The sequence below is a fragment of the Pithys albifrons genome, chromosome 2 (genome assembly GCF_047495875.1).
Source record: "Pithys albifrons albifrons isolate INPA30051 chromosome 2, PitAlb_v1, whole genome shotgun sequence".
NCBI classification, from domain to species: Eukaryota; Metazoa; Chordata; class Aves; order Passeriformes; family Thamnophilidae; genus Pithys; species Pithys albifrons.
In genome coordinates, this window is record NC_092459.1 from 40367094 (window position 1) to 40392336 (window position 25243).

The 25243-nt window shown below is 40.5% G+C and overlaps 1 protein-coding gene across 2 annotated transcripts in view; it reads right to left on the bottom strand.

Annotated features, from left to right (window-relative positions):
* USP45 (ubiquitin specific peptidase 45) overlaps positions 1-24602 on the bottom strand; it is a 58006-nt gene extending 33404 nt beyond the window's left edge. The window contains exons 1-7 of one of the 2 annotated variants that reach the window (XM_071548800.1): positions 24471-24599; positions 15497-15606; positions 13214-13383; positions 11495-11598; positions 11039-11139; positions 2918-3063; positions 1616-1711 (exon numbers count right to left, since the gene is read on the bottom strand). In XM_071548800.1, the coding sequence (XP_071404901.1) occupies positions 1616-1711; positions 2918-3063; positions 11039-11139; positions 11495-11598; positions 13214-13383; positions 15497-15596 (717 nt within the window). In that variant the 5' untranslated portion in view covers positions 15597-15606; positions 24471-24599. Of the gene's footprint in view, positions 1-1615; positions 1712-2917; positions 3064-11038; positions 11140-11494; positions 11599-13213; positions 13384-15496; positions 15607-24470 lie in introns of both variants that reach the window. The other variant, XM_071548802.1, reaches the window with a different exon arrangement.
* Positions 24603-25243: the final 641 nt, after the last annotated feature.

Sequence of the window (25243 nt, forward strand, 5' to 3'; positions counted from 1 at the left end):
TTATTTAAGCAGCAATAGTAGCAAAACCAAACAATGCTCATTGAGCAAATTGGTGGTCATCAATAGTTTTGGAAACAGGCATGTCATTGAGCCAGTCTGATTATTACAAAAACAGACTACCTTCCTGTATTACCTGCTTACTCTTACTCTCACATGCTCTGAAATTCAGCTGGAGAAACAATAATTGACCACCTCCATGACCCAGTGTAGATGGTGCTCAATGGCTCCCAGTTACTCAGCCTTAGGAACAGTGTAGCCAGCAGCTCTGACCTGAGAGCCACACAGTGAGATTTCCACACATCCAACAGCCACAGAAACATACCCTCACAGAACCAGGTGCTGTGAGGGCACCAGCAGTGGCAAGAGCTGACATCCACCATGCACCGTGGCAGTGGGTGACAGGCACAGGGTGCATCCCGCACAGCCCCTCGTGGTATGACATTCACTCCAGCTAGAATGTTCTGGTCCTGGAAGGATCCAGCCAGGAGCCACCTAAGCCACTTTAAATGCAGAAGAGACTCCTACACTGCTCACACACCACATGTGCCATGGACCACCAGCTCTGGTTCCCATGTGACTGCAGTGCTCCCTATAGCTGGTCTGACTCTCTCAGATTACAACTGCCAGACAAACGATTAGAGAGGGTGCCTCAACCAGAAAGCCAATCCACACAAAATGTAAGCGTTATGGATACACACAAATTATTTGTTTTATATACACTATGAAAAGGTGGGAAAATGCCCCTTACCAAGCAGGAAGCTGCAGGTTTCTACATTACTATTAGTTAGACTACTGCAGCCCTCTAATTCTGCATTGACATACAAGGACCAGAAAATACAGTCTTTGTTTCAAAGACCTTATTTACATTGTAAGCATTTGCATTAAACAAAAAATAAATCTTTCAACCTTATGGCTGTACAAGTTAAAGACAGCAGTGCAGTGTATTTCACACTGTTCTTGCCTGGAGAAGCTATGAACATCACCTACAGCAATACAGAAAAATCTTCATCATTTCAGAGGTATCTGAAACACAATACCACTCCTCTACCCTCACTGCCACCAGAAAGCTTCTAGCAAAGAGCAGGAAAAAAAAGGGAAAAAAAAAGAAGAAAAAAATCTTCTGAAAACTGTTTGCTTTAGCTAGCTGAAGGAAAGAAGTATTAGCTTTATTGCCAACACCATATGAAAACCCAGCTCTCTAAGACATGACAGGAACAGCAGAATATTCTCTGGATAACAGCCACAAGAATCTCTTTCCCATGTGCCTGCAATGAGCTTGAGGACAAGAAATTTGTTTCTCAGTAAAATTTTGCCTCTCTGTTTTTTAATCCTCTGGTCTGTGAAGCACATAATAAATTTTACAAGCCTTATCAATAAAGGACTGGGACAGACTGGAATAAAATATTTTATGAACATTTTCTCAAGCCAAATAGACTATTTCCTGTATAATTTTTTTGTAAAAGGAGTGAGTTCATAGATAACATAAAACAGCTAAACAATTAAAAGGCAAAAGAAATGGGAGAGTAACAGTGCACCTTTAATTGAGCTGTGATTTTCTGTCCTCCAGCTTCTTCCCATGTTTCCCCAAAATTCGTATTTCTCACTGCATACTTACCAATTGAGAGTCTGACGCATGACAGATTTTTAACTTTGTTCCTTTCTCCTTCATCTCATACATCAGTTCATTTAGTACATGAGTCTGTGCCAAGTTCTTGAAGAAAACAAACAAACAAACCCCACAAGAAACATGCTGATCTTTCAGTTACACAGTCTTCTTTAGTTACATATTCTAGCTTCAGGGATAGACAAAACCAGATATTTTTCATCATTTATAACTGAGGTTTAGATCAGACCACTAGAAAATTCACTGAACTGACTGTTTCTAAAATTGTAGCTATTTCTTCTTCTGTAATTTCAAAATAATTTCCTAGCAATAATTTTGTTATTTTTGTTGAACAAGATTCATTAATTTATCTTTTTTTATGATGAAGACAGTATCAGAAATCATTTGCCTCTTTTAAACTCTGCAGTCCCTCTCATCATGCCGCATGAAGCACAAAGGCTTTGGCACACCGAAAAGTATTACTCTCTGAATTTAGGAGAGAAACCAACTCAATGTATCTCTGCTTTGTTTCTTTATTTTTGCTTAACTTTGAATGCAGATCACTTCCAATTTCTACAATGCCCTAAGTATGGACAGATAACAATTTGCACAAATTCTACTCTTTACATTTTTATTATCTGTTTATTGACTTTTGCAATCACCCTAAACACAAGGTAAAGTGAGACAGTGCAGAACACCTTTGCAGCAGTCCTGTCTGCAGACACAGAGATGTTTCTGCTCAGCTGACAAGCAACGGGATGGTCCATTATCAAACCTTTTTTGAGGATGTTGGATTAGTTGTACACTCAACATCAATAGAAGTGTATTAGTACAGTTGATTCCTCTTATTCTACTCAGGAAAAAATCATAATCAATAAAAGTACTTTTTTAACTGCATCCATTGTAGGGGCTTAAAATCATCACAATGTTGTGTGCAGACATTTATATTACACACAAAGTACCACTATGCACAATATCAGCACGGAAAATACCTTGCATTACTCATGACTGCTAATGCTGAACTACAAATAAAACCACATGCTAGAGTACAACCCACACATACGCAGTGTGTAACACACTCGGCATTTTCAGTTGTCTCATTACTGTGCAAAATGCTACTGAACCAGGAATTCTTTTTTGTTATACCATTAAATATTCCTTGGATAGCAAGGAATAACAAGAATTTCAAAAGGACCTTCAGAAAGCAGAATGAAGATTGATAACACTTAGAACCTTTTCTGAAGCCCACAGATTATACAGATTTAGTATTTCTGAGATCTATTAAGAGAAAGTGGTATGATCTTTCCATCTTACCTGCATGACAGCATTAAAAAAGCAGGTATTTCCTAAATTATTTATTCCTTTAACTGGAATTGATGCACCATTACCACAACTTTTTCCTTTCAGTATTTCACTTGTTTCACTGTTTTCTTCACGAAGACGTATGACTTTTGATGAACCTATAATTAAATTATAGATTAATATGACTATGTAATTGCATAGTTTAATCAATTTAGTTCTTCCACAATTATGTTTATCCATTTTAACATGAGGAAAGATTTCCTTGATGATACTTTTAAGCTGCTTTATGCAATCCTAAAAGAAAAAAGACAAAAAAAAGGACATCAACAATTAAAGCCCTGAGGAGAAAAAAAAATCCCCAAATGCCTCGAACAACTACATAGATCCAACAAAACCTTCCTCAATAATCATACTATCCCATACGTCTGTAACTTCTAAAATTACACAAGCAAGAAATAAAGTGAATTGAGTTCTGTTAGTTTGTTAACAGTAAGCCAGTGAGATGTATGTTCATTAAACACATTAGAAACACCACACAAAGGCTGCTTTTTGGTTCATTTGAACAGAGGTAACCAAAAGTTACCACCTGGATGCTGCAAGTCTTTATAAACTATCACACTCCTTTGAAACTGTCTTGTCAACAGCCCAACTGGAGTCATTATCAGTTTGCTCAAATGCTACATTTGCTCCTCAACCCACCTCCCTTTGTCACAGCCAGAGGAATTGCTAATGCAGCCCACGTACATACAATGCTAGTGTTTTAATTGAAAGTAATAAAATTTGATAAAACTATGCTACCAGTATAACATCCACATAATTCCCTATTTCCCTTATTATTTAAATAGATAAGGGGCAGCAAAGTTAGACAGTCATTAACTTGTAGCCTAGAGGTAATGGGAAGACTTGAGATAACAATATTTAGCCTTGAATTCTACTAGCAACTTTCATATTGTCATGGTTGCAGGACTAAATATGAACATTACTGACATCTGTGGTGTCTTAAAATATTGATTAACAATGCACGTCAATGTAAACGAGTTATGGACTTAATAGATGCCAAGAACTGTGATGCCACAATCTCTGTCTTGACATATGAATTCATATATTTGTTCTAATGAGTTTCACATTGAAGTCTCATTAAAGTGTTCTTGAGAAATAACTAACAGACCTATTTACGTTAATGAAATTCTGATGCCAAAAGGTTCTTTTATGTACACTCCTAGGTAGCTTCTTCCTCAGAAGACGAAAAAATATAATTAAATAAAAAAGAAGTCATTAAAATATCTATTGTATCTGGCAACAAGCTTCTGACAGTCTGCCTGCACTCCACAGTGCCATCAAGGCATAACTATTCTTCCAAACTGTATCAGAGTTTGTCAAAACACAGTTGAGGTCCTTCATTGTTTAAAAATGTTTTTAAATGTTCGTGTTAATACTACTTACCCAGCTTTAAATTACTCTTCTTTCCACTCTGGTGGAAAATTAATACAGTAGAAGGCCAAAGGAAAAGACCAAGTTCTTGAAAAGCTGCTCACACCCTGAAACACTCACTGGTTCATGGGCTACATGCAGCAACACCTTTTAGTTGACATGTTTACAAGGGGCATGCTCATCCCCCAACTAAGCAACCACAACAGCAGAATGGGAGTTCCCAGAATCTGCAACTCAAAAGCACTCTTAAAAGTTTAATAATATAAGTGGAGATGTTTTTCCCTCAGAGAAGTGGGCCATGCAGAATAGTGCTGGGGAGAAGAGATGGTTAAAATGAAAAAAAAAGAGGGAAAAAAAGCCAAAATTGTGTAAATAATTTGTGTATTAGTATACCACAGTTGTTGCATTTATCCATCGGCATTCAAAAACATCTGGGACAGCATCTTAAAGTAAACAATGTTCACAAGGCCATCTGGACAAAACTGCAGGCAAAAATTAAAGCATAAGCATATGGAAAAGCAGATTTTTCTCTTCCCTTTAGCAGTACAGGATGACAAATGTCAAACCTAGATCTGTCCACGCTTCACTGTGCTATGCTTTGCAGCACCACCTGGCTCTCCTTGCACAGCCACCAAATATGGACAGCACTGCCACAGCGGACCATATCTGCAGGGCAAACTCGATAAAAGCATTTCACTTCATGGTTAAATGGCAGCTTCACACAAGTAGCAAGGTTCCATTTGCTGAACCTTACATATAAATTATTTAAGGCAGGGAAAACAAAGCCAAAGCATCCAGCTTTGCAATAAGAGCTGGATGAATACGCAATTATAAAACACAATAAATGAGAACCAGACATCCGATTGCCACAAAGCTGGATAATTAGTACAGGGATAAGGAGAAGTAACAGTAAAAGGCCTGCATGTTGTTATCGAAGTCTAGGAACCTCCTTTCATCAGAAGGTTTTAATTACTGCCTCTTGATGTTTCAAAAATTTTACAAACACAATCCACATGACATTTTACCAGGTTTTTTCTGTCTGTGAAAAAGTCTGACAGAAAAGTGCTGCTTTGCCATTACAAAGACTATCTGCTGCCTTGCTTATAACACACAGGTATTTTTAAGGACATACACAGAGCCAGAGGACAGACAGCAGTTTTTAATTTAGCTCTGCTCAGCATCCCCAGCTCAGTGATAAATGACAGACAGGCCTGAAGCTGAATGTTTACTTGACATGTGAAGAGTTGGTCAGTCTTAATAGGAAATGCTGGTAATGACTGTGATAGCTAATACTTCTACAGATCGGGGCTGGAGGGTCCTTCTGCAACATTAACCCAAGGCTACAAGCATGTTATTAATCAAAGGGCTAATATGTAATTTTTTAAAGTGACTTTGCACTGAACAGCTGTTTCATGGACCCTTCCCGGCTCAATCTTGCAATCCCGTAATATTTTAACAGGCGTGCCTTTGGATATGAAAAGTGACTTTTAAGCCAGTACAGACACAACAAGGATCCCAGCAGGATTCCATCAAAATGGCTGCCATCTGCTGCTGCCCCCAAGGACCTTCAGCTCCTGACCAACCACGAAAAAAGAAGTAGTCCAAGCCATCCATTCACATGCAGTAATACTTCTTATAATGGACTTTGTGAACATTAATGAGAGCAAGGTGGGTGAATAGCACTGAAGTAATTAAAGTCATAGACCAGTTTCTGTCCATAGTTCACTGCTACATCTTTTAGACAGTTGACACGGTGACCCTCAACCTTTCTGACTTTCTCAGGTAGTGGGGACATCAGCCCTAGGCAGGCCTGTCCTTTCACCACAGGGACAGAGTATCCAACTGTGGCTGGGGCTCACATATTCACCCTCTTTCTGCTGTTTTACTGCAGAGGTGGCCTTCCTAATCCAGTGGTACAAGGGAAACTCTCACACAAATTGTACGTGATCACCACAACCTTTTTTTCCCTTGACAAAGCATATCTGGCTGCAGAGACATCCTGCCTGAGCGCTCTGCTAAGACCCACTGCCCAGCCCTCCATCCAATTCATCACACCCTACTGACCACACCCTTCACAGCCACCAGGTCAGTGCCCATCTCCGGTCTCACCATGAAATCCACCTCCAGCACTCACTCCTTCAGCTCTCAGACAGCTTAATTTGTGCATAAATACAGCCTTCATGCTTGGCAAAGCTTCCTGACATCACCCTGCTCTTCCCCATGCTAGCAAAGACCCTTCCCACCAGACCCGTGGGAAAGAGAACAACAGAGACTGCTCCTCTGCTACAGCTTTTGCCTGCAAAGAAGCCTTTTCTTGCCACTCTTTTGCCTACTTCTGCTCACCTGTAGTCTTGCCTCATAAGCTCTCAGGAGGCAGGGAACACTGTTTTGTCCCACAGCTGCACAGCACCAGCCTCATGGGTGCATGACTGAGATTCCTCAGCCCAACATTGACAGTGATTCATTCTGTGACGCAGAGCAAGTTGCTGGACCAGGTGAACAAACACACACAGTGCTGACACACCAACTTGCAAAAGAAGTCCAGAAAACTTATTGCGGGTTCTCTACCCATTTGCTTTGCCAGTATTTCAAATACTTGCAACGCACATGGACCTCTGTGCCCTTACTGAAACTGAGCTGTGCTTGGGGGTGCAGATGGTATGCAAGCAAGAAGACAAATGACATCAGATTTTTCCTTCATCCAGGAGAGTAGGCACCTTTGCTTATCTTTTCAATGCAACTTTTTTTTCTTTTAATTAAAAATAAGGGTTCCAGGAATACACACTTTTATTCCAAGGTCAAGCCTTTTCTATTGACTACAACTCTGGTATTTCAGCTGAAGGTCTTCACAGTAAAAGGAAGGTTAATAGCCTGCCTTTCTTTTACTATGTTCTCATCATGCTGTATTATGAAATGCTACTAAATTGTCTCGCACTCCTTTTTTATTTAAAAACTTTAGATTTTTTTTCAACACTGTACAATGAAAATCTAACTCCTAGAAAAACAGCAGTTTTCTTCCAAAATGGTACATAGCTTTACATTTTAAAAGTCCAATTTCTCTTACAGTGCTACAATCCTACAATGCTACAAATTAATGATCACAAACTGCAATTTTAAGCCTCTGAATCTGCCACAATGGTAAAAACTAAAAAAGACATCTGAAGTGTGAAAGAGCAACCTATTCAAGCACTGGTTTTGATCCTCTGCACTCAGATGACTTGCACTACGCCTCACAAGTCAATAAGTGTGTGGACAGGGAAGGGAAGAATCCATTGATAAAAATGGCAGAACGCCTAAAACTTTTTTGCCAGTGATTCAGTTTTCATCCCTTTGCAAGGCATATAATTAACCACAGCCCCTAAAAAGTGTGCACATTTGAAAGAAAATTGATGATCAATAACAAAAATGTCTTTTCCTGAAGTGTATTTCACATTTGGACAATCAATACATTCTGCTTTATTTTGCTAGTTAATTTTAAATAGACAGAATAATCTTATATCACTCATAACTGCATGTATTAAAAATCACTCATTAAATAATACAATTCTTTTTTCAATGTGATCCTTTGTCAACTGCCAATATCCACAGATGAATGCAAATCTGAAAAGTTATTCATCACACTGTTTGTTTTTTCCATACAATTCAACAACTGTTACTTGTACTGTAAAATTATATATATTTTTATACATCTCTTATATCCATTAAAATAGAAATCAGGTTTCTAACTACCATTTGTTGGCAAATCTGGGCAGCTGAACTTACTAGAAAAATCTCATTCCTCTGCTTGACCTTCCCAACAATAAATTTAACTAGGAAATTTGAGAATACGTATTCTTCCTTCCCATTTTATTGCCACATAAACCAATTTAATTAACTGGTCTATAAAAACTACACAATCTTATGCCTCCACCAATACCTACTTTGGCTTTTGTAAAGGTAAATACATGTAATATTCACTTTTAACACTGCAAAACAATTTGTTTTCTCCAGCAAATGAGCAGACACACAGATTGCAATGTCTCAGCATGGTTCCTGTGTACTACATGTGCATTATGTCCATGTGAAGCTCACAAGTGTGCCACACGGACAATACTGCACCTGCCTTTCTGTGAAAATCATCATGGCCTGCTAACCCTTTCCACAAAACAAATTTCTGGGTGGTACACCCTAGAAAGCAATCTTGCTTTATTCTTCCATCTTGTGTCCAACATGACCTCTTAACCAAACAGACTCCTTCAAAAAAAAAAAGCAGGGGGAAAGAAAAAAAAGCAGGCATTGCTGGGTACAACAAACCATAGGATCAGATGGGAGAATCACACAGCTGCAAGCATTCTTTTGGGAACCCAGCACTGGGATTTATCTCAATCGCTTAATGTAATTACAAAAGTCAGTCATGTAGTAGTAATGTAATTTGCACATTTTTACAGCTGAAGTGAAGCTGAATCTTTATGAGAGGCCGAGTGAAAAGCAGGGATCCTGCTGCCACACTATTCCACCACATTAGTACCAAATGACAAGCATTTTGCTTTTGTTTATTTTCCAAGATGCACTAATTACGAAATCTATATAACCCTCCCTTACATGCTTAAACTGATTATTTTATCTTTAAACAAATCCTGCACTTTTGAGAACCAAAATTAAAGCCCCAGTACCCCTCATCTGCTACTTAAATCCATGTTCATCCCGCGTCTCTACAGAAATTTCTACACAATGCTATTTGAATTTTAATAATGTACCATGCCAACCAGTTGTTACAACAAAAAGAAATCCAGACATAAGACAAATTGCTGTTACAGTGCCACATTCTGGTATGAAAACTGTCTTCATTTTGACTGCTTTTTAAGGAAGAAATGGAAAAGCAATGAGGAAAAAAGCACAAGACTGATTTTTAAGTGAGAAATATGAATGGAATTGCTAATCGTCAGCTTTACACTACTTGTTTTTCACAAGTTATTTTTGATATTTTTAAATATTTTTATGTTTTTAATGGCTGAATATACAAAATAAATTTTAAAAATCTATGCCAGATAATAATTTAAAGAATGACAGTTACACTGAAAATATCAATGGAACATGAAATAAAATGCTACACTAAGAAAACATACAACAAAACAAAAGTAGAGTTAATTCTCACAGTTATTTATCATGTCTCTTGTCTTCTGGACAACAGCATGAATTACATTTCAATTTCAAATTCTACTCTTTAAAAATCCTTAAAGGTACTCTAATTTAAAGAAAAGAAAAAAGCTTACATAGATTTCAGCAGGGGAAAGTGTGCCATTTTTCAAAATGAACCCAAAATGTCAACTCTGGTTCTAGCTCCCTGCCATGCAATTCTTTTACAAATACATGGCTGTTTTCCAGCCTCTTCCAGCAAGGAGTCTGGCCCAAAGCAATAGAGTGTCCCAGGCAAACAGCTTTTTCCTCTTTTCCTTGCCACTTAATAAAACCCAAGAAATCATCTTTGGGCCAATGGTCCCAGACCTTCCACAAACACAATCCAAACTGCTCAGCACAGTCAGAGTGGAGAAGGTCACAGACTTCCATTTTTAAAACATCACTGGAAGTACACACACATGCTTTTTACATGAATACATTACATTAACTGAAAAAAACCCAGACAGCAATTTCATCTGCAACAAAGCTGCAACAACCACTTATTACACGTAAACTTGAATCTGAAACCATAAACAAAAGTAAAATCACATACTGTATTTCCATTTCTCCAAGGAAAAAAAAAGAAAAAAGTAGCAGTTTATTAACTTATTACAATTGAATAATTTAACATATAACTTTTGACTATATCAAAATATAATATTTCTAAGTTGCTCTTCATTTTCTACCCTCAAAAATACCTAACAACCAGTGGGATTTATGCACATGCAGCTAGAATATCTAGGCTAACTCAGTAAGGCAATCCTTTAATCAGTTGATTATTTCAGCTAAAAAATGTAACCAATTGTTTTAAGTTTACTTAAGCTGTTTATTTGAGAAGAAAATCTGAAATTCAATGCACTCTCTAAGTCACAAGCCAGAAATGCTGCCTAGTGTGTTACAGCAGGGATTAATAACATCAACTTTGTCAAGAGCAGAGAGCTGAGGGCCACACATACAAAGTTCTATTGACAATGACATATATTGAGAGGTATATTAGGCTCCTAACAGAAGAAAATAATTTAATTCTATCTTCTATTAACAAAAATGAGCACTCAATCAAAACTAAACAGCAGACATGAACATTACATCTAACAACAGAGTACTAGAAAATCCACTTAAATTTAATTAACTGTGGAGAATAAATTTAAAACAGAAAAATTATAGATTTGATACATCCATATTAGGAAAATTCATTTACAGTGACTGTATAATATATGCTTTGACATATTTTTTGTGCATTCATTTATATGGCATTTCATTGAAGGTAACAACTTCTCTATGATAAACCTTTCTTGTTAAAGACAAAATTTGGGAAAACAGTCCTGTAGTGCCCAAAATACTTTTCAAATGTAACCAAACTGTAGAAAAAAGTGACATTATATTTTGACAGGCATTGCTTGCCCAAATAGTTGTGCAATTACAAATTACATTACCTGTACATAATTTTTCAATTGTATTTTTAACATGACTCAAAATCTGAAATGTTTATTTTTAAAGTCAGTATATTACAGGTGTCTCCAGATAAAACTATTTGTGCAGACTTACTTGGTTCAGCCCTGGCACCATGTTTTTGAAGAAAGTCAACTATCTGAGCCAGAACCTTTTTGTTGCAATGTGTTGACAGCTCTTCATCACATTCATAACACCTAAAGAAAAGAATAAAAAAACCTGGAATTCAGGGTATCTGCATGCACCTCCCAGCTCTAACCTCTTAAACAACCTTACAAAAATTACTTAAGCTCTAGGGTTCCATTTTTCACACTAAAAAGAGGAACAGAATAGAACTGAATTCCCTCATCTCATATACACTCATGTACAGCTCTGTCCCAACTCAGAGAATCCAAAGGACAAACTAATTGTCTCTCCAGAAAGCCCATCTTTCCTCTATAGAATGTATTAATTTTATCTGTCAGAATCTTTCTTTATCATGAGAAGACACTGCTTTAAGTAATGTGTAGTCTGCATACAAGCATATACAAACCCTTGCATACTTATCCTTACCATATGATCCACGTGCTGAGGTTGATAACGATGCAATGAGGTTCTGTGTGTGCTGTTTGGAAGTGCTTCAGAGAATGCTGGCCTTCCGAATTCTTACTACATCCCTACAAATGGAAACAACACATAAGAAGGGAAAAAGGGAAGTAGGAAAATACTATATTACTAGCAAATAAACAACAAAACCTGCACTTTCCACAATTAGATAAGCTATTCTGCTCTACCCATTTAGCATTCTCAAGGACTGTTATGATTTAACATCCTTTATAACCAGTGTTGTAAAGCCATCAACTAACTTTTTTTACCAACAAAGGAAAATCAATGACAACACAAGACCAAAACCTCATCTTTTCTACTTTAAAAAAATCAGATAAAAGTATAGAGATTTATTAATGTATAATGTAATAGAGATTTATTAAGTATAGAGATTTATTTAACTCAATAGAAATTATTCCCAGCTTTTGGATAAGTATTGGATAAGTACCAATAGACAGAAAATTATGCCACTCAAAAAAGTAAGAATGCTCTAAAAATTGTGAGTGAAACAACTATGTAGCATATTGGTCCACAGAATATCAAGGAAGGTACAGCACAGGTAGCCCCCACTGCTCAAGAAGGCCAAGTGCATTCCAGACAGCAAATGAAAAAAGTACATAAAGCATTTTGTACTAAAAAACTACTTGGAATATACCATTTATGTACAGTAATTTCAAGAGAAAGCATTTGCAATTTTTCAAGTATCTGCAGAGTGGGACTTAGAAGATTCATGACTAGTCCCTGAATGAGATAAGAGTTTTGGAAGCTGCTAACAGCACAAACATAAAGAAGTACACAGAATTAACTCCATTCAAAAACCTTCCTTAACTAGAAATTTTCAAACAAGATATAGGAGTCCTCCTCAGACCTAGTTAACTATCTTCTGAAGCCTGTGGACAGCATGTTTATTTGCAAAATCAAATCTGTTCATATTATACTGGGAGAAGGTGGCTTCTGCCCTTACTTAAGTAAAACCTACTGAAAGTCTAAGATAACTGTGAAATGCTTTGTTCAGGCAACTATTGGCTGAACCAAGCCTGCCATTGCTCAGAAACTGAATTTTTCTGTACCAGGTTTTACTTCACTCACAGGCAAGAAACCTGTGCAAGCCCCTGGGGTCATGACCTGTCATTTTAAACTCTGAGGCCATGATGTGACATTATAACTGATCCAGTCTAATGGCTAGCTGCCACAGAAGCAGCATTCTCACTCCAGCACAGTCCATTCTCTCTGGTTTCAATCAAATCTAGCAACTGAGCATCAACAGTACAGGGCGATTCAGCAATACACATTTGGTTTTTCATTCATTTCTATTCGTGGGAACTTCTCCCAGATCAGCCAGCTGAACGGATGCATTTTGCAGCCACACAGTTCCTGGGGCCAATTCTCTGTAAGGGGCAAGAGCATGCAGATGAAGAACAGAGAAAAGGCAGGACTGTCATTTCCTCATCACGATGACAAACCTAACCATAACACATAAAGCTAATCCAAAACATTGCCAAAAACAGGACAAGAACATAAGGTCACATCCCACTTCCCTGAAGAAGCTGAAGCATGGATTCTCATAACTGAGCACTTACGTCACACAGTTTCACTGAAGGTAGTGATAATGCCAAACAGACAAAGGTATACATCAGCTGTATCCTTTAGAAAATCCACCTCTGTAAATTTAGCACTTGTGCTCACCTGAAAGCCACACTTGAGACACAACCATATGTCTGAAGGTGCCACGGGCTCACCATCACTCATCCGCCTCTCCTTCAGACATTCTGCACACACGGACCAGACACTCTGAGCCACTGTTCTCTTCACATGATGCACGTCCACTGCTTGGCCCACATGCTGGCAGGTTAAGCCTAGAGAAAACACACAGTCGCCCTTATCCATTAAAAATAATAGATATAAAAGGGAGCATGTGTACACTAAAAGAGCATAATCTTCAACAAATTCAGTACTAGGAAAAAAACCCAGCAAATAACTAGAATAGGACAGATCAGCCAGGGCTCCCCATATACTGAATGTTATGAAGGATATATTTCAGTCTTTCTGTAATAATTCTTTTCAAGTAAATAAACACCACCTCTTAAAACCAGAAAACTACTTTGTACAAAAATACAAGCATTACTTTTGTACAAAACTAATTTCCCTGTTTCTTGATAGTAAACCACTACATAAATCTATTTTTGCACATAACAACACGGGCAGTTGACCTCTTTTTCAACCTGTAATGATAGATTTTCAAATACCTGTGCAACCCTAGTAAGACTGCTCATTCTGAATGAATATCAACCATTCTTCTCTGTCATGCTTTTTGCACAATTTTCATTATATCACAGAATAAGCTACGTTTGAAGTGACCTCTGAAGGCTATCTTGTCCAAACTTGCACTCAAAGCAGAGCTAAATACTAATTTAGATCTGTTTGCTCATGGCTTTGATCAGCTGAGTGTTGAGTATCTTCAAGGACAGAGGTTTTACCAACTCAGTAGAAAATCAGTTTTCTGCTTAACCACCCTCAGAGTGAAAGTAAAATAAATTTCCTCAGACCTAGTCAAATTTTCCATGCCCTAAATTTTGCCTGTTTGCCCTTAGTCCTCTCCTTGTGGACCTCTCAGAAGAATCTAGCTCTGCCTTCTCTGTAACTACCATCAGGCAGTCAAAGAAAGAAATTATACTTTCACTCCATTGCCTAAGCAAAGACATTCCCTTTAGTCCGTCCTCCCACACAATGTTCTCAATCTTCTTAACAACGTGGAGGGGGTGATCCACTGACCTCACTCTGAAAGGTCAGTGCCTTTCTTGCAACAGAGAGCCCACAACTGGACACAGTACTCCAGATGAAGTCTCACAAGTGCTGAAAAGATGGAAAGAATCACATACCTCACCTACCCTGTGCCCTAATACAGTCCTGCATACCCATACCGCAGGCACAAACAGCACAGCTTGGTTTCATTCTGCATGTGCACTAGGACTCCTAGGCCTTTTTCTGCAAAGCTGCTTTCAAGCCATTAATTCCCACTCTTTAATTGCATGTGGTTATGCCCACGTGCCAAACTCTCCACTTGGCGTTTGTTGGACTATGAAAGTTTCTGCCAGCCCATTCCTCCAGCCAGTCTAAGTCCCTTGGATGGCAGACCTGCCCTCCTGCAGATCAACTGCTCTCCTCAATCTATTGCCACGAAGGCAGCAGTGTAGCCTCACAATGACATCACCCAGCTCTCTCAGCATCTTCAGATGCATTCTATCTGATTCCATGGGCTTGTGGACATCCAGATTGTTTAACAGTTCTCAATCTTCTACTCTGGACAATGTTTATATCCCAGAATCTGCCATTAGGTTCGGAGGTCAGGGTAGATCGAGTTAAGAGCTTACATGTGAAGACTGAGGCACAGTAAAAATTTATTTCCTCAAGCTATTCCCATATCCTCTGTCCCCAGGTCTCCTGCCCCCTCACATAGCAGGTTTGCACTCACCTTAGCCATCAATTTACTGTCACAGCATGTATAAAGGCCCATCATATTCTTCATCTTAATTCTTCATACCCCTCATCACATCCAACTCTAACTGAGGTTGGTTAACCTGATCTCTAATCCTGCACACTCTAGACCTCTGCAAGGGCAGCCCAAACATGTGTCCATCTGTTCATCCTCTCTGCCCTTCCTTTTTTCACTCTGAGCTCAGCTGGAAGCTCCCCATTCAGCCAAGCAGCCATGTCTGTGTGACCTTACACAGAAAGGAAAGGACCTTTCTGCTTTGAAGAGGTTGTCATCAAAGATCAACCAACTGTCCAGCCCTTCAGGTTAGTCACATAGTGTAAGAGCCCAATCGTAAACACTTGATTGAGGATATTTCTGTTATACCTTCAAACAAGAAAAGTATTTCATGGTATCAATTACTTGTGCTTTTCATCAGGCAACATGGAAGTCATCAGCCCTCCATCTCAGGGACAAACATCACCTAATGTACTTACTTGAAATATCATCTGAAGAGTCTTCATCCTGTGGCCTGTTAGACTTTTTGCTTTTCTTCTGCTTCTCGGGGTTGGTTCTTGATGGATCTTTCACCCGCATCTGTTACTTACTAGGAAAGAGAAACAGACATTGCTTTATTGTTATTGCTATGTAAATGCTTCATCAAAGTAGTGAGTTTGAACTCTAAAAGCACAAGATCAAATCACACATTCAAACCTCAGTTTTAGGCTTGAACTAATGTCAGCTACTGTGTAACAAGGAGCACGAATGTGTCAAGAATAAGCTCTGTGGAATGTCACAACATCAGTTACACTACGTGACATTACTAATTATATCTGTAGCAAGAGGGGACATACATATACACACACACACTTCTAGGCAGTGACGTTAAATATCGAGATATCAAGATTTTCTTTATTTTTGTTATTGTCAAGTAAATTATAACAGAGCTCCAATCACAACTTACCAGAAAAAAATCATCAAAATAAAAGCTTCTCTTCCTTAACATCTATCCCTTAGGAAAGGTTTCAATCATTACATACCCTTGGCACATTCTCTAAAGCTTTTGAGCAATTTTAAACACTTTAAGAAAACATAAAAAGTCTTCCAAATCTGATTAAAGTGTCCTCTCCTATGAGAGATGACAGACTGGAATGCAAGCTGACCCCTCTATTAAACATCACAGAATCTGTAAGGCCGAAGTGTCTCACAGGAAATTTGGGTCATTAACCAAGGAGTCCTATGAGGAACAGAAATAAAGCATAGATATTTGCAAATAAACTTTAAAAAAATCCTCAGAGATTTCAGCACACCAGTAATTCAATCAAAATCCAAATGTGGATTCACTGAAGGAGTGTAGCTGTGCATCATATAAACAGCTGCTGGGGCTTAGATTAGAGGTTGTCTTTTAACAAGGTGCTTCATAAAAACAGATTTTTGTTTTCATATATAAAGCATATGAATGCAAGATAGTCAAATAGTCATACACTGCAAACCCATGAGCCATTCTGTTTAAAAAAAAAAAGGTATGTTTTTGTGTACCACAAAGAGGTTAGTAGTACCACCTGAGCCACCACTACCAAAACATTTTCAATGGTGCTACTGCATTTATGTATGTATGGCCAGACTTTGCGAAGGAAGATTTGGGAAGGGCTCTCCCCACGTGGGTGTGCCCTTCCAGCCTGCGCAGAACTGGCCCCACCATTTCAGTCCTGAGGTCCATCTGCCACAGCCCAGCGAGCTTGGACAGTGACAGTGAAGTCCTCGGAACTGTCACAGCACCCGGTACTGACCGGGGCTGACCCTGCTGAGCATCCGAGATGTGACGGGATGGGATGGCAGGGAGGCACTGAACTGCCAGGGGACGGTCCCACTGAGACTCAAACTCAATACCTTGGGATTCAGAGTCCAGAGTGCTCTCCTTTACACCACGGGACCACCCCATTTATGTATAGGAAACCTCTAAAATACCCTACATTTGGGAATAGCAAAAGATGCAGTCTTACCACAGATCAATTAGTTAAGTTTGCCAAAGTTTAGAAAAACTAAAGTTTTTTTCATCTTCCATTTAGACCTTCATACTACTGAAGCTTTGAGAGACACAGGTATCAACCAGTTTATTGAACTCAATATTCCCTCTCCTTTCTTATCCATTAAGCCAATCAGCAGAACAGTCATCAATACTGATACTAGAACATCACCATCAGTTGTATCAAAACAGCCTTCACTGAAGCAAAGCAGGCAATCTGTACCTAAGAGCTCCCGTTCCAGGTTCCTACAGATCTGGACAGAAGCCCCTGCACCTGCCACACACACCATTAGAGCTGGAGGTTTTCTGTATAAAGGTATCAATTAACGAATTGCTTTGGATGAGTCAAATTTTTTTAGAGTATGAAAGAAGACTTTACTCTCTGCTTTTTTGCATCAGTATCTTCATGGTTCCTCAACCTTGTAAAATATATTTTTGCAGAATGCTACATTTATACAGGAATTAATTTATACTAGAATAAATACAATGGTATTCTTAAATTACAGCTGTAAAATTTTTCTATACTTATGGTTATAAAGCTTCAAATGATTAGACATGCAAGTGAACAATGCCACTGAATTCAGCTTTGGTGATTTCATAGGTTCACAATTCCTGCTCATACAGTAAGAAAAGATCTAAATATTCCAGCCCTTGACTATTTATATTCAACACATGTTAGCACACCTAAAGTGCATCAACGGCCACGTATCATGGCATCCCTAGAACACGAAAAGATTCCAACAACTTCAACTGTGTATTTCTGCCTTGGCACCTTGTCTTATATATCCAAGGTTCACGTGAAATTACCCATCACCACTTGTCACACTGCCACTAAACTGAGCACAAGATTCATCAAGACATTCATCAAACAGTAAGGCTGATATAGTTGTTGTTAGAAAATCCAAGATTTTACACTAAATTATGTAGAGTCAATAGTAAAGACAACAAAAATACCCTCCCTAAAGGAACACAGTTGTGTTCAGATTATTCAACATTGACATAAACAATCTACAAGTTCATTTCAGCATAACAATTTTGATCTCTTTGGACAAATTATGTAAGACTGTCCAAACCAGAGACTTCATCCCAGTGTAAGTCGTGTTCATATCAGTACATTTTGAGAGCTCAGATAAATAATTATGGGCCCAACCAGCTGAAATACAGGCAAGACTTTACCATCTGTGAAATCCTGTGCCCCTAGGTGATACGATCCGGACTGAGGCATACACAGCCCACTCCTGAACCCACACTGTAGGGACCTTCAGGACACGTAGAAAAGAGAGTGTCATTGATACTCACAATGACCAAAACCACGCCATTTCAAACCCAACATAATCAACATGGCATTAGAAATGAACAGTGGCATTTATATGTATGGCCAGACTTCACGAATGCAGATTTGGGCAGGGCTCTCCCCACGTGGGTGTGCCCTTCCAACCTGCACAGTGGATTTTTTAGGTGAGGCACAGCGTGCATAGAACTGGCCCCACCGTTTCAGTCCTGAGGTCCATTTGCCACGGCCCAGCGAGCTTGGACAGTGACAGGGAAGTCCTCGGGACTGTCACAGCACCCGGTACTAACCAGGGCTGACCCTGCTGAGCATCCGAGATGTGATGGGATGGGATGGCAGGGAGGCATTGAACTGGCAGGGGACGGTCCCCACTGAGACTGGAACTCAGGACCTCAGGATTTGCAGCCCGGAGTGCTCTCCTTTACACCACAGGAGCATCCCACACTTGCATAAGAAGCTGGCATTCGCACTCTGGGTTTGGGAACCCACTGCACAGCCCAGACACTTTTCAGTCTCCTTTCACTAAGAGCAGGCAGAGCAAAAGACAACACGGACCATTAGATTAATTACTTTTCATGAACACACATATATAGAGGGGCACCCATCAGACAATGTTTACTGACCTGTGAGCTCTTGGAAAAGCCAGAGCATATCAAGGACTTAGACAGTCAGGGTTTATGGCTGAGTTTGAAAAGCATCTAAGTGTGATGGAAGGGAAAGGGCAACGAGCCACTCCACATGATGTCCAAGGCAAGTAGCACAGTATATATGGAATACTATCTGCCCTTTTCCAGTACATTTATATACAGAAAACATTACAAATAGAAGATTGCTCTTAACAAGTTTAACATGATCAACATTTCAAAATCAAAATGTTTATGCCAGGAATTTGATTATTATATTTAATTGAGTTAAATGAGGAAGAAACTTAAGGTGCTTCAGAAACAGCTTCTCAGAAATATTTCAGTTTATGGGAAATAAAAGATTTTATATTTTATTGGAATGAAAACCCTGAACAAAAATAGACTCAAGAAAGCATAAAATATAGCTAAGAAAAAAGCAAGAGAATAGTTCTGAAGGTTTCTGTTGACCACAGGTACAAGCCATTCAGGATCAGCAGGTAAAGGAGAAATGAACAAATTACACAAAATGAACTCAGGGCACTGAAGATTAAAAACTGTGGTAGTATTACCATGATTTGCCTCTTTTCAACCACGCTCAGGGTTTTTTTAATATGTTCAATGAGTGTTTTGTGCCTAAAGCCAAAAACTACAGTCTCCTAAAGGGACAGACTCTTCTCCTTTTCTTATGCAGAAAGAAGTCACCATGAATCCTTGCTTGGAAGTTTCTTTGTGATGGAAAAACAAATACAGAAAGATTTTCATTTTGTATACACAAAATCGAGTCATGGTGCACATGATATTTGACTAATGAATCTGACAAATAAAAAGACACCGATTTTTGTGGTAGAAAAAACTGAGTTCAGAGGGTATGATAGCTCTACCCTGACCTCTATTAGGCACACAGTAAAAATGGTAAGTAGAAATTAAGCAGTTTTATGGGGAAAAATTGAAAAATAGAAAAAGTTACATTAGAAAAAGCTAAATCTCTTCCTTCTAAAAAATCCTTTCATACAAAACTAAGAACTAGTCCTTGATAAACATGATCAGATTCTTTGAGCTCAGCATACAAGAGTGTGAAGTGCAACCATCATCGCTAGCTATTCTCTGTTGACTTTTTACTTCTTAAAAGACTCCTAGTGTCAGTCAGCCTACAAAAAGCTGATTAAGATCAAAACCTCCTCACAACTGCTCACTTCCACCATTCTAGAAAGAACAAACCACTTCAAAAGCAGCAGAATGACCTGCCTATCTAATTTTAAAAGCTTCAAATTTGACAAAGTGCCAAAAATCAATGTGCTGAATTTGTTTAGTCAAATCTAAAGTAGCCCAGAGTATTTTAAATGCAAGGTATGCCTAGAGTAGTCTATATTAAACAGCATTAACATTTCTACATTTAGAAATTGACTCTCTTCATAAAGTACATATTTGGATACTTATAAGAGCTGAATGTAGTTCCTAAAATAACTGCTATTTTAAAAATATTTTACATTTTACTGTAACTCAGTAGAGCTAGGACAAATAAAATACACAAGGCTCCTATGAACTTTTCTTTGGGAAACAAAACCAAAACAAAATAAAAAACCCACAAACAACCAACTAAATCATTCCTCTTCACAGCATCTTTATACAAACAAGAGAGGTGGAGAAGCAAACTATGTCTTCACTATCTAGACTTGATAAAACTTTTTCCTGTTTTATCACCTTGCACTTCCTACTTGGAAGTTGAGTCCCTCCTCCTAAAATGTCCATAGTTCACTTACTCAATTTTGAAATGTGTCACCTTAATGAGTTTTCCCATGCTGTATCTTCACCATGATGCTTATAAGAAACACAAACCAGACCACCACTATGTTACAGAAATAACCTGCTCTACTGACTAATACCATATCACTGCTTCCATCTGCCAAGATCCACTTTCCCCCTCCTCTTATAATTAGGGTGCCACCTCTTTCAAGTGAGTGCCATAATTTTGTTCTTACCTGTGTAATACCCATTACAATACTTTTTCTGATTCTTGATTAACTAGGCAGGTTGCATTGCTAGAATGCAAACATAAAAATTACACAAAATCCACCAGCTTGTTTAAGCATTCTTAACCTACAAAATACAGCCAAGTGAGTCTACAGACAGCCTCCAGGTACTATTTTGGATATGGGTGATACTCTTCCAGTAGGACTGTCCATTAACTGTGAAAACAGTGTTCTTAATTATTAATCATCAGTGAGCACCTGAATTCAAAGAAGATGGAGCAAATACATTTACCTCAGTCCTTCAAGTCATCTGAGGTATTCTAAATTCCAGCTGTCTCACCACTTGTCAAACTTTCAAGTGAAAATTGTACCATTTTATGTTGCTAATGCAAAGAAAAACCTGTGTCACTCTGAAAGGGCATAGCACTCACTGAATACAAGGCAAAATTAGCACTTTCATGTAACTTAAGAAAACTGTCGTGCTGTCAACAGCAGCCTTGCTCCAAAGGAAAGGGTAGAGGAACAGCATAGATTTGCTGATTAACTGCAAAGATGCTCCACAGAACATCTGTGACAGGTCTTTATGAACTTCCACTTAACTGTGAGACCACAGAAAGAAGAGCCTTGTAAGGGTCAGTAATACCAGACACTGCTACTACATGTAGAACTGCTACATGTTTTAACGTAAGCTGCAAGATGATATATTTTGGACATCTGTTCCAAGCATTACCTGTGGCATTTTGGCTTGCTCACCACTAGATCAAATGTCACCCAATCAAAGCAGGAACCACATCCATCAGAGTTAGCAACCGGGCAGTGTCACCCATCAGCAGGCCAGGAGGCTCAGCGCTCTGACAGCCACTGAAACCTTTGCGGCAAACAAGCCCCTGCTGCCTGCTAGAGCAGTAAAAGGACCAGAATTGTTGACTGGTAGTGGCAGCAAAGCTTCTTCCCCTGGAAAATGTCATCTGAAATTCTGAAAGCATCATCTCCAAGATTTCCTAGCCTAAAGGCACATCACACATCCTACACCATCACTGAAGCTCAGACGCCAATCCTGACATTATATTACAGTCCTAAGAGAGTGAGACACTGACGTACTTTCTGAGCAAGGAGTGAGACGGAGTCTTTGGACTACTAGACACAACTTGCCAAGTGACAGTAAAAATCCCATAGCATTTCTCACTTTCATTAATATATTTTATCCAGCTGCCCATGGTAAACATGGTCTGTCAACGTTTATATTTGTATCCTGCACCATCCTCCTCAGATTTCCTACTGAAACCCACTGGCCACAGACAAATTACTTTTAAGGATGAAAAGAAACCAAAAGTGTCCAGAAACAAGAATGAAAAGACTCTGTAACTGAGTTTATGACTAGAGTATATTAAAGGACTGAGTGGGTAAAAAGACTAGTATTTTGATAATGTATTTTTGCTAATATTTTATAGCAAAGGACTTACTTCAGGCATATCTATCCATATCCAGCCCCAAAAAGCAAATTGCATCTTTTGTTTATGTTCTCTATCCCACATGAAATGTATTTTTTTAAAAAATATGAACAGCAAGAGGGAAAAACATCTGGGTAGACGTGCTGATGTTCCAACATGAATTTTGCTAGAAAATTCACACTTTAAAATGCAAAACATGTAAGTACCATAAAAAGAGTCACAGCTTAGAACTAGAGATGTTGGCTTGCAAGTGAAAACTTTGTATGTGAACAGGCAGTCAGATGGCAGAGCCGACAGACTGCACACTCCTCCAATAACACCACACAAAATCTGAGGGCACAACAACTGAAACAGCAGGAGAGTAACCAGTGAGCTCACAGTACTTTGTCAGGATAACCACGTGGCCAAAAACTGGGGAAAAAGTTGTCCAAGAACATGAAGGGCAATATGAGCAAAAGATGAATTTTAGAGAAATGCTAATTCTGTGAATTCAGAAAAATAAAAAGGAACTGTGGTTGCAGCATGTGTGTGAGACAGAAGGCTGAAACCCACACAGGACAATACGTTAAGCTAAAACTGCTGCTGTGCCTCTGCCGAAACAGCTGAGCAGGGGGCAGATAAAGGAAGATAACGGGTGTGCATAACTTCCCATCTACTCTGGAAGGTGTTGTGGGAGTTAGTTAAGTAATGAGGGTAGAGCAGATAGAACCATAAATCTTAAAACTAGTTGGAAGTCTTTGAAAACCTAAATCTTGCCATCAAGAATAAAAAAATTTCTTCCATTTTCTTCCTCGACACAAACTGCCCCAGTTTGCTTTGATGATATGTCTGAAGTGGAACAATCTGTCCTCGATCTAGAATTGATGCTCAAAACAGAACCCCTGAGACACTAGCTCCAGTGCCATGAATCTCTCAGAAATAAAACTACAGAGCACCAGTTCTTCAATATTTCATGAAGAAATCTGACAAGTTTTTTACAAATGTAGTAAACAAGAGAACAATTTCACAAAGGCATATTCCTCTTCAATCTGGCACATGCTCATGCCACTACTATGCACCCATTTAAGAAGTTAGAAATGCAAGTGGAAAGGATCCTTTAAATACAACTCTGCTCTATATGCTTGTATGAGAGGACTATTTAATAGAATTGGGAAATACTTGTAGTTTAAGATGACATGCAAGGAGAATACAGTGCTACACCTGCAGCTATTGCCATCTGCTTCTATGTCCTTGACATCTTCATTCTACTGCACTTTTGTATTAATATGCTGTCACGCATATCCTGTTTAATAGGGCGAGCAGTAACATATCTATAGCAAGGGCAGGATGAAGTCCTAAAGGACATCACAGCAAAAGGGGAGAAAAAAGAACAAGAAGCCAGAAACCATAGAATCCCAATGTTAAACACAACGTGCAGAGTTGCAGCTACGGGTCTAAAATACCACGTCTCCCTCCGATTAACCGCGAGGACGGTCCCCGGACTGTGACCCGATCCCCGGGCAGGGGCCGGTCCGAGCACCGACCAGGATGTGCTGCAGGCGGCACATCCCACACGGGACCGGGACACGATGGCCCCGCCGGGCCCAGCGCCGAGTGCCCGGAGCGCCCCTTCAGCGCGCCCACGGCCGCTGCTCCGACTCTCCTCAACACACCGCGAAACGCGCTGCGGGTCACGGGGGTGGCCGGGCCGGCGTCCTCATGTCCCGGCAAGGTTAACCCGCTCCACGCCGACAGCGGGCGGTCACCACCAGCAGCCCGTCGCCGGCGACCCAATGAGAGCTGCGCTCGGCCCCCAGCCGGGCGCCTCACAGGAACGGCGCGGCCAACGCTACCCCGGGCACCGCCAGCAGCGGGGGGCGGCCCGCCCGGCCCCGGGGCTCGGCAGGGCAGATCCCGCTTCGCCCGACCCCGCCCGGCCCGGCCCGGCGCCCCACGGACGCGGCTCCGCAGGCCGCGCGCGCGGCTGGCGCCATGGCGGGGTGGATCGGCCCGGCCCGGCCCGGCCCGGCCCGGCCCCGCGATGCCCGCCGGGCTGCGCTGGACGGGTCCGGCGCGAACACGGCGCTGTGTCGGCGGCCTCGGCCTCCCCCTCCCCCGGGCCCGCACTCACAGAGCGCCGGGCGGCAGCGGGCACGGCGGCAGCAGCGGCAGGAAGCGGCGGAGGAAACTCCGCTCCGCCCCCGGCGCGCCGCTCCCCGCCCCAGCCGTGCCCGGCGGCTCCGCGGGCCTGGGGCAGCCGAACGGGGCAGGGGCAGTGCCGGTGCGGGGGCAGAACGCGCCCCACGGGTGGGAAGGGCGGTGGGGAAGCGGCGCCGCCCGCGCTGGGCGGGAGCGCACCGGGGCTCGCTGAGAGAGAACAGGTGGCGGCAGGTCTGGCCGCGGGCACTTTGGAAATTTGGGGCAAAGGGGGTGCAAAAGAAGGGAGACAGTGAGGTGACCTGCACGTCTGAATTTTGCTGAAAGAGCTGGATGCTGCGCTGCGTTTGTGCCCACGCAGGGGTGTGGACAGGCGCGCCCAGATGTTACACAGCACCCTGCACCCTGCGTGGATTTTCAGGGCAGCCTCCGCGGGAGGGACCGGAGGGAGATCAGAATCGAAGCACATCCCTGCCGAGGGACCGGCAGAAAAAAAGGTGTCCGGCACTCGAACTAGTGGAAACTGAGATGGCACTAAATTCAGAACATGGCTAGAAAATGCAGGGGGCTTTATTGGACAGAAGGCAAGTTGAAATTAAGGACTGATAGTAGTTTTATTGAAATAAAATCACCCAGTAATATGGCATAGAATAAAACAGGAGAAAGGGTGAGATTTCTGTGGCACCCCTCTAGAACCAACGATGAAGAACCTGTAGCAGATCTGCTGACAAATAAGCTGAAACAATG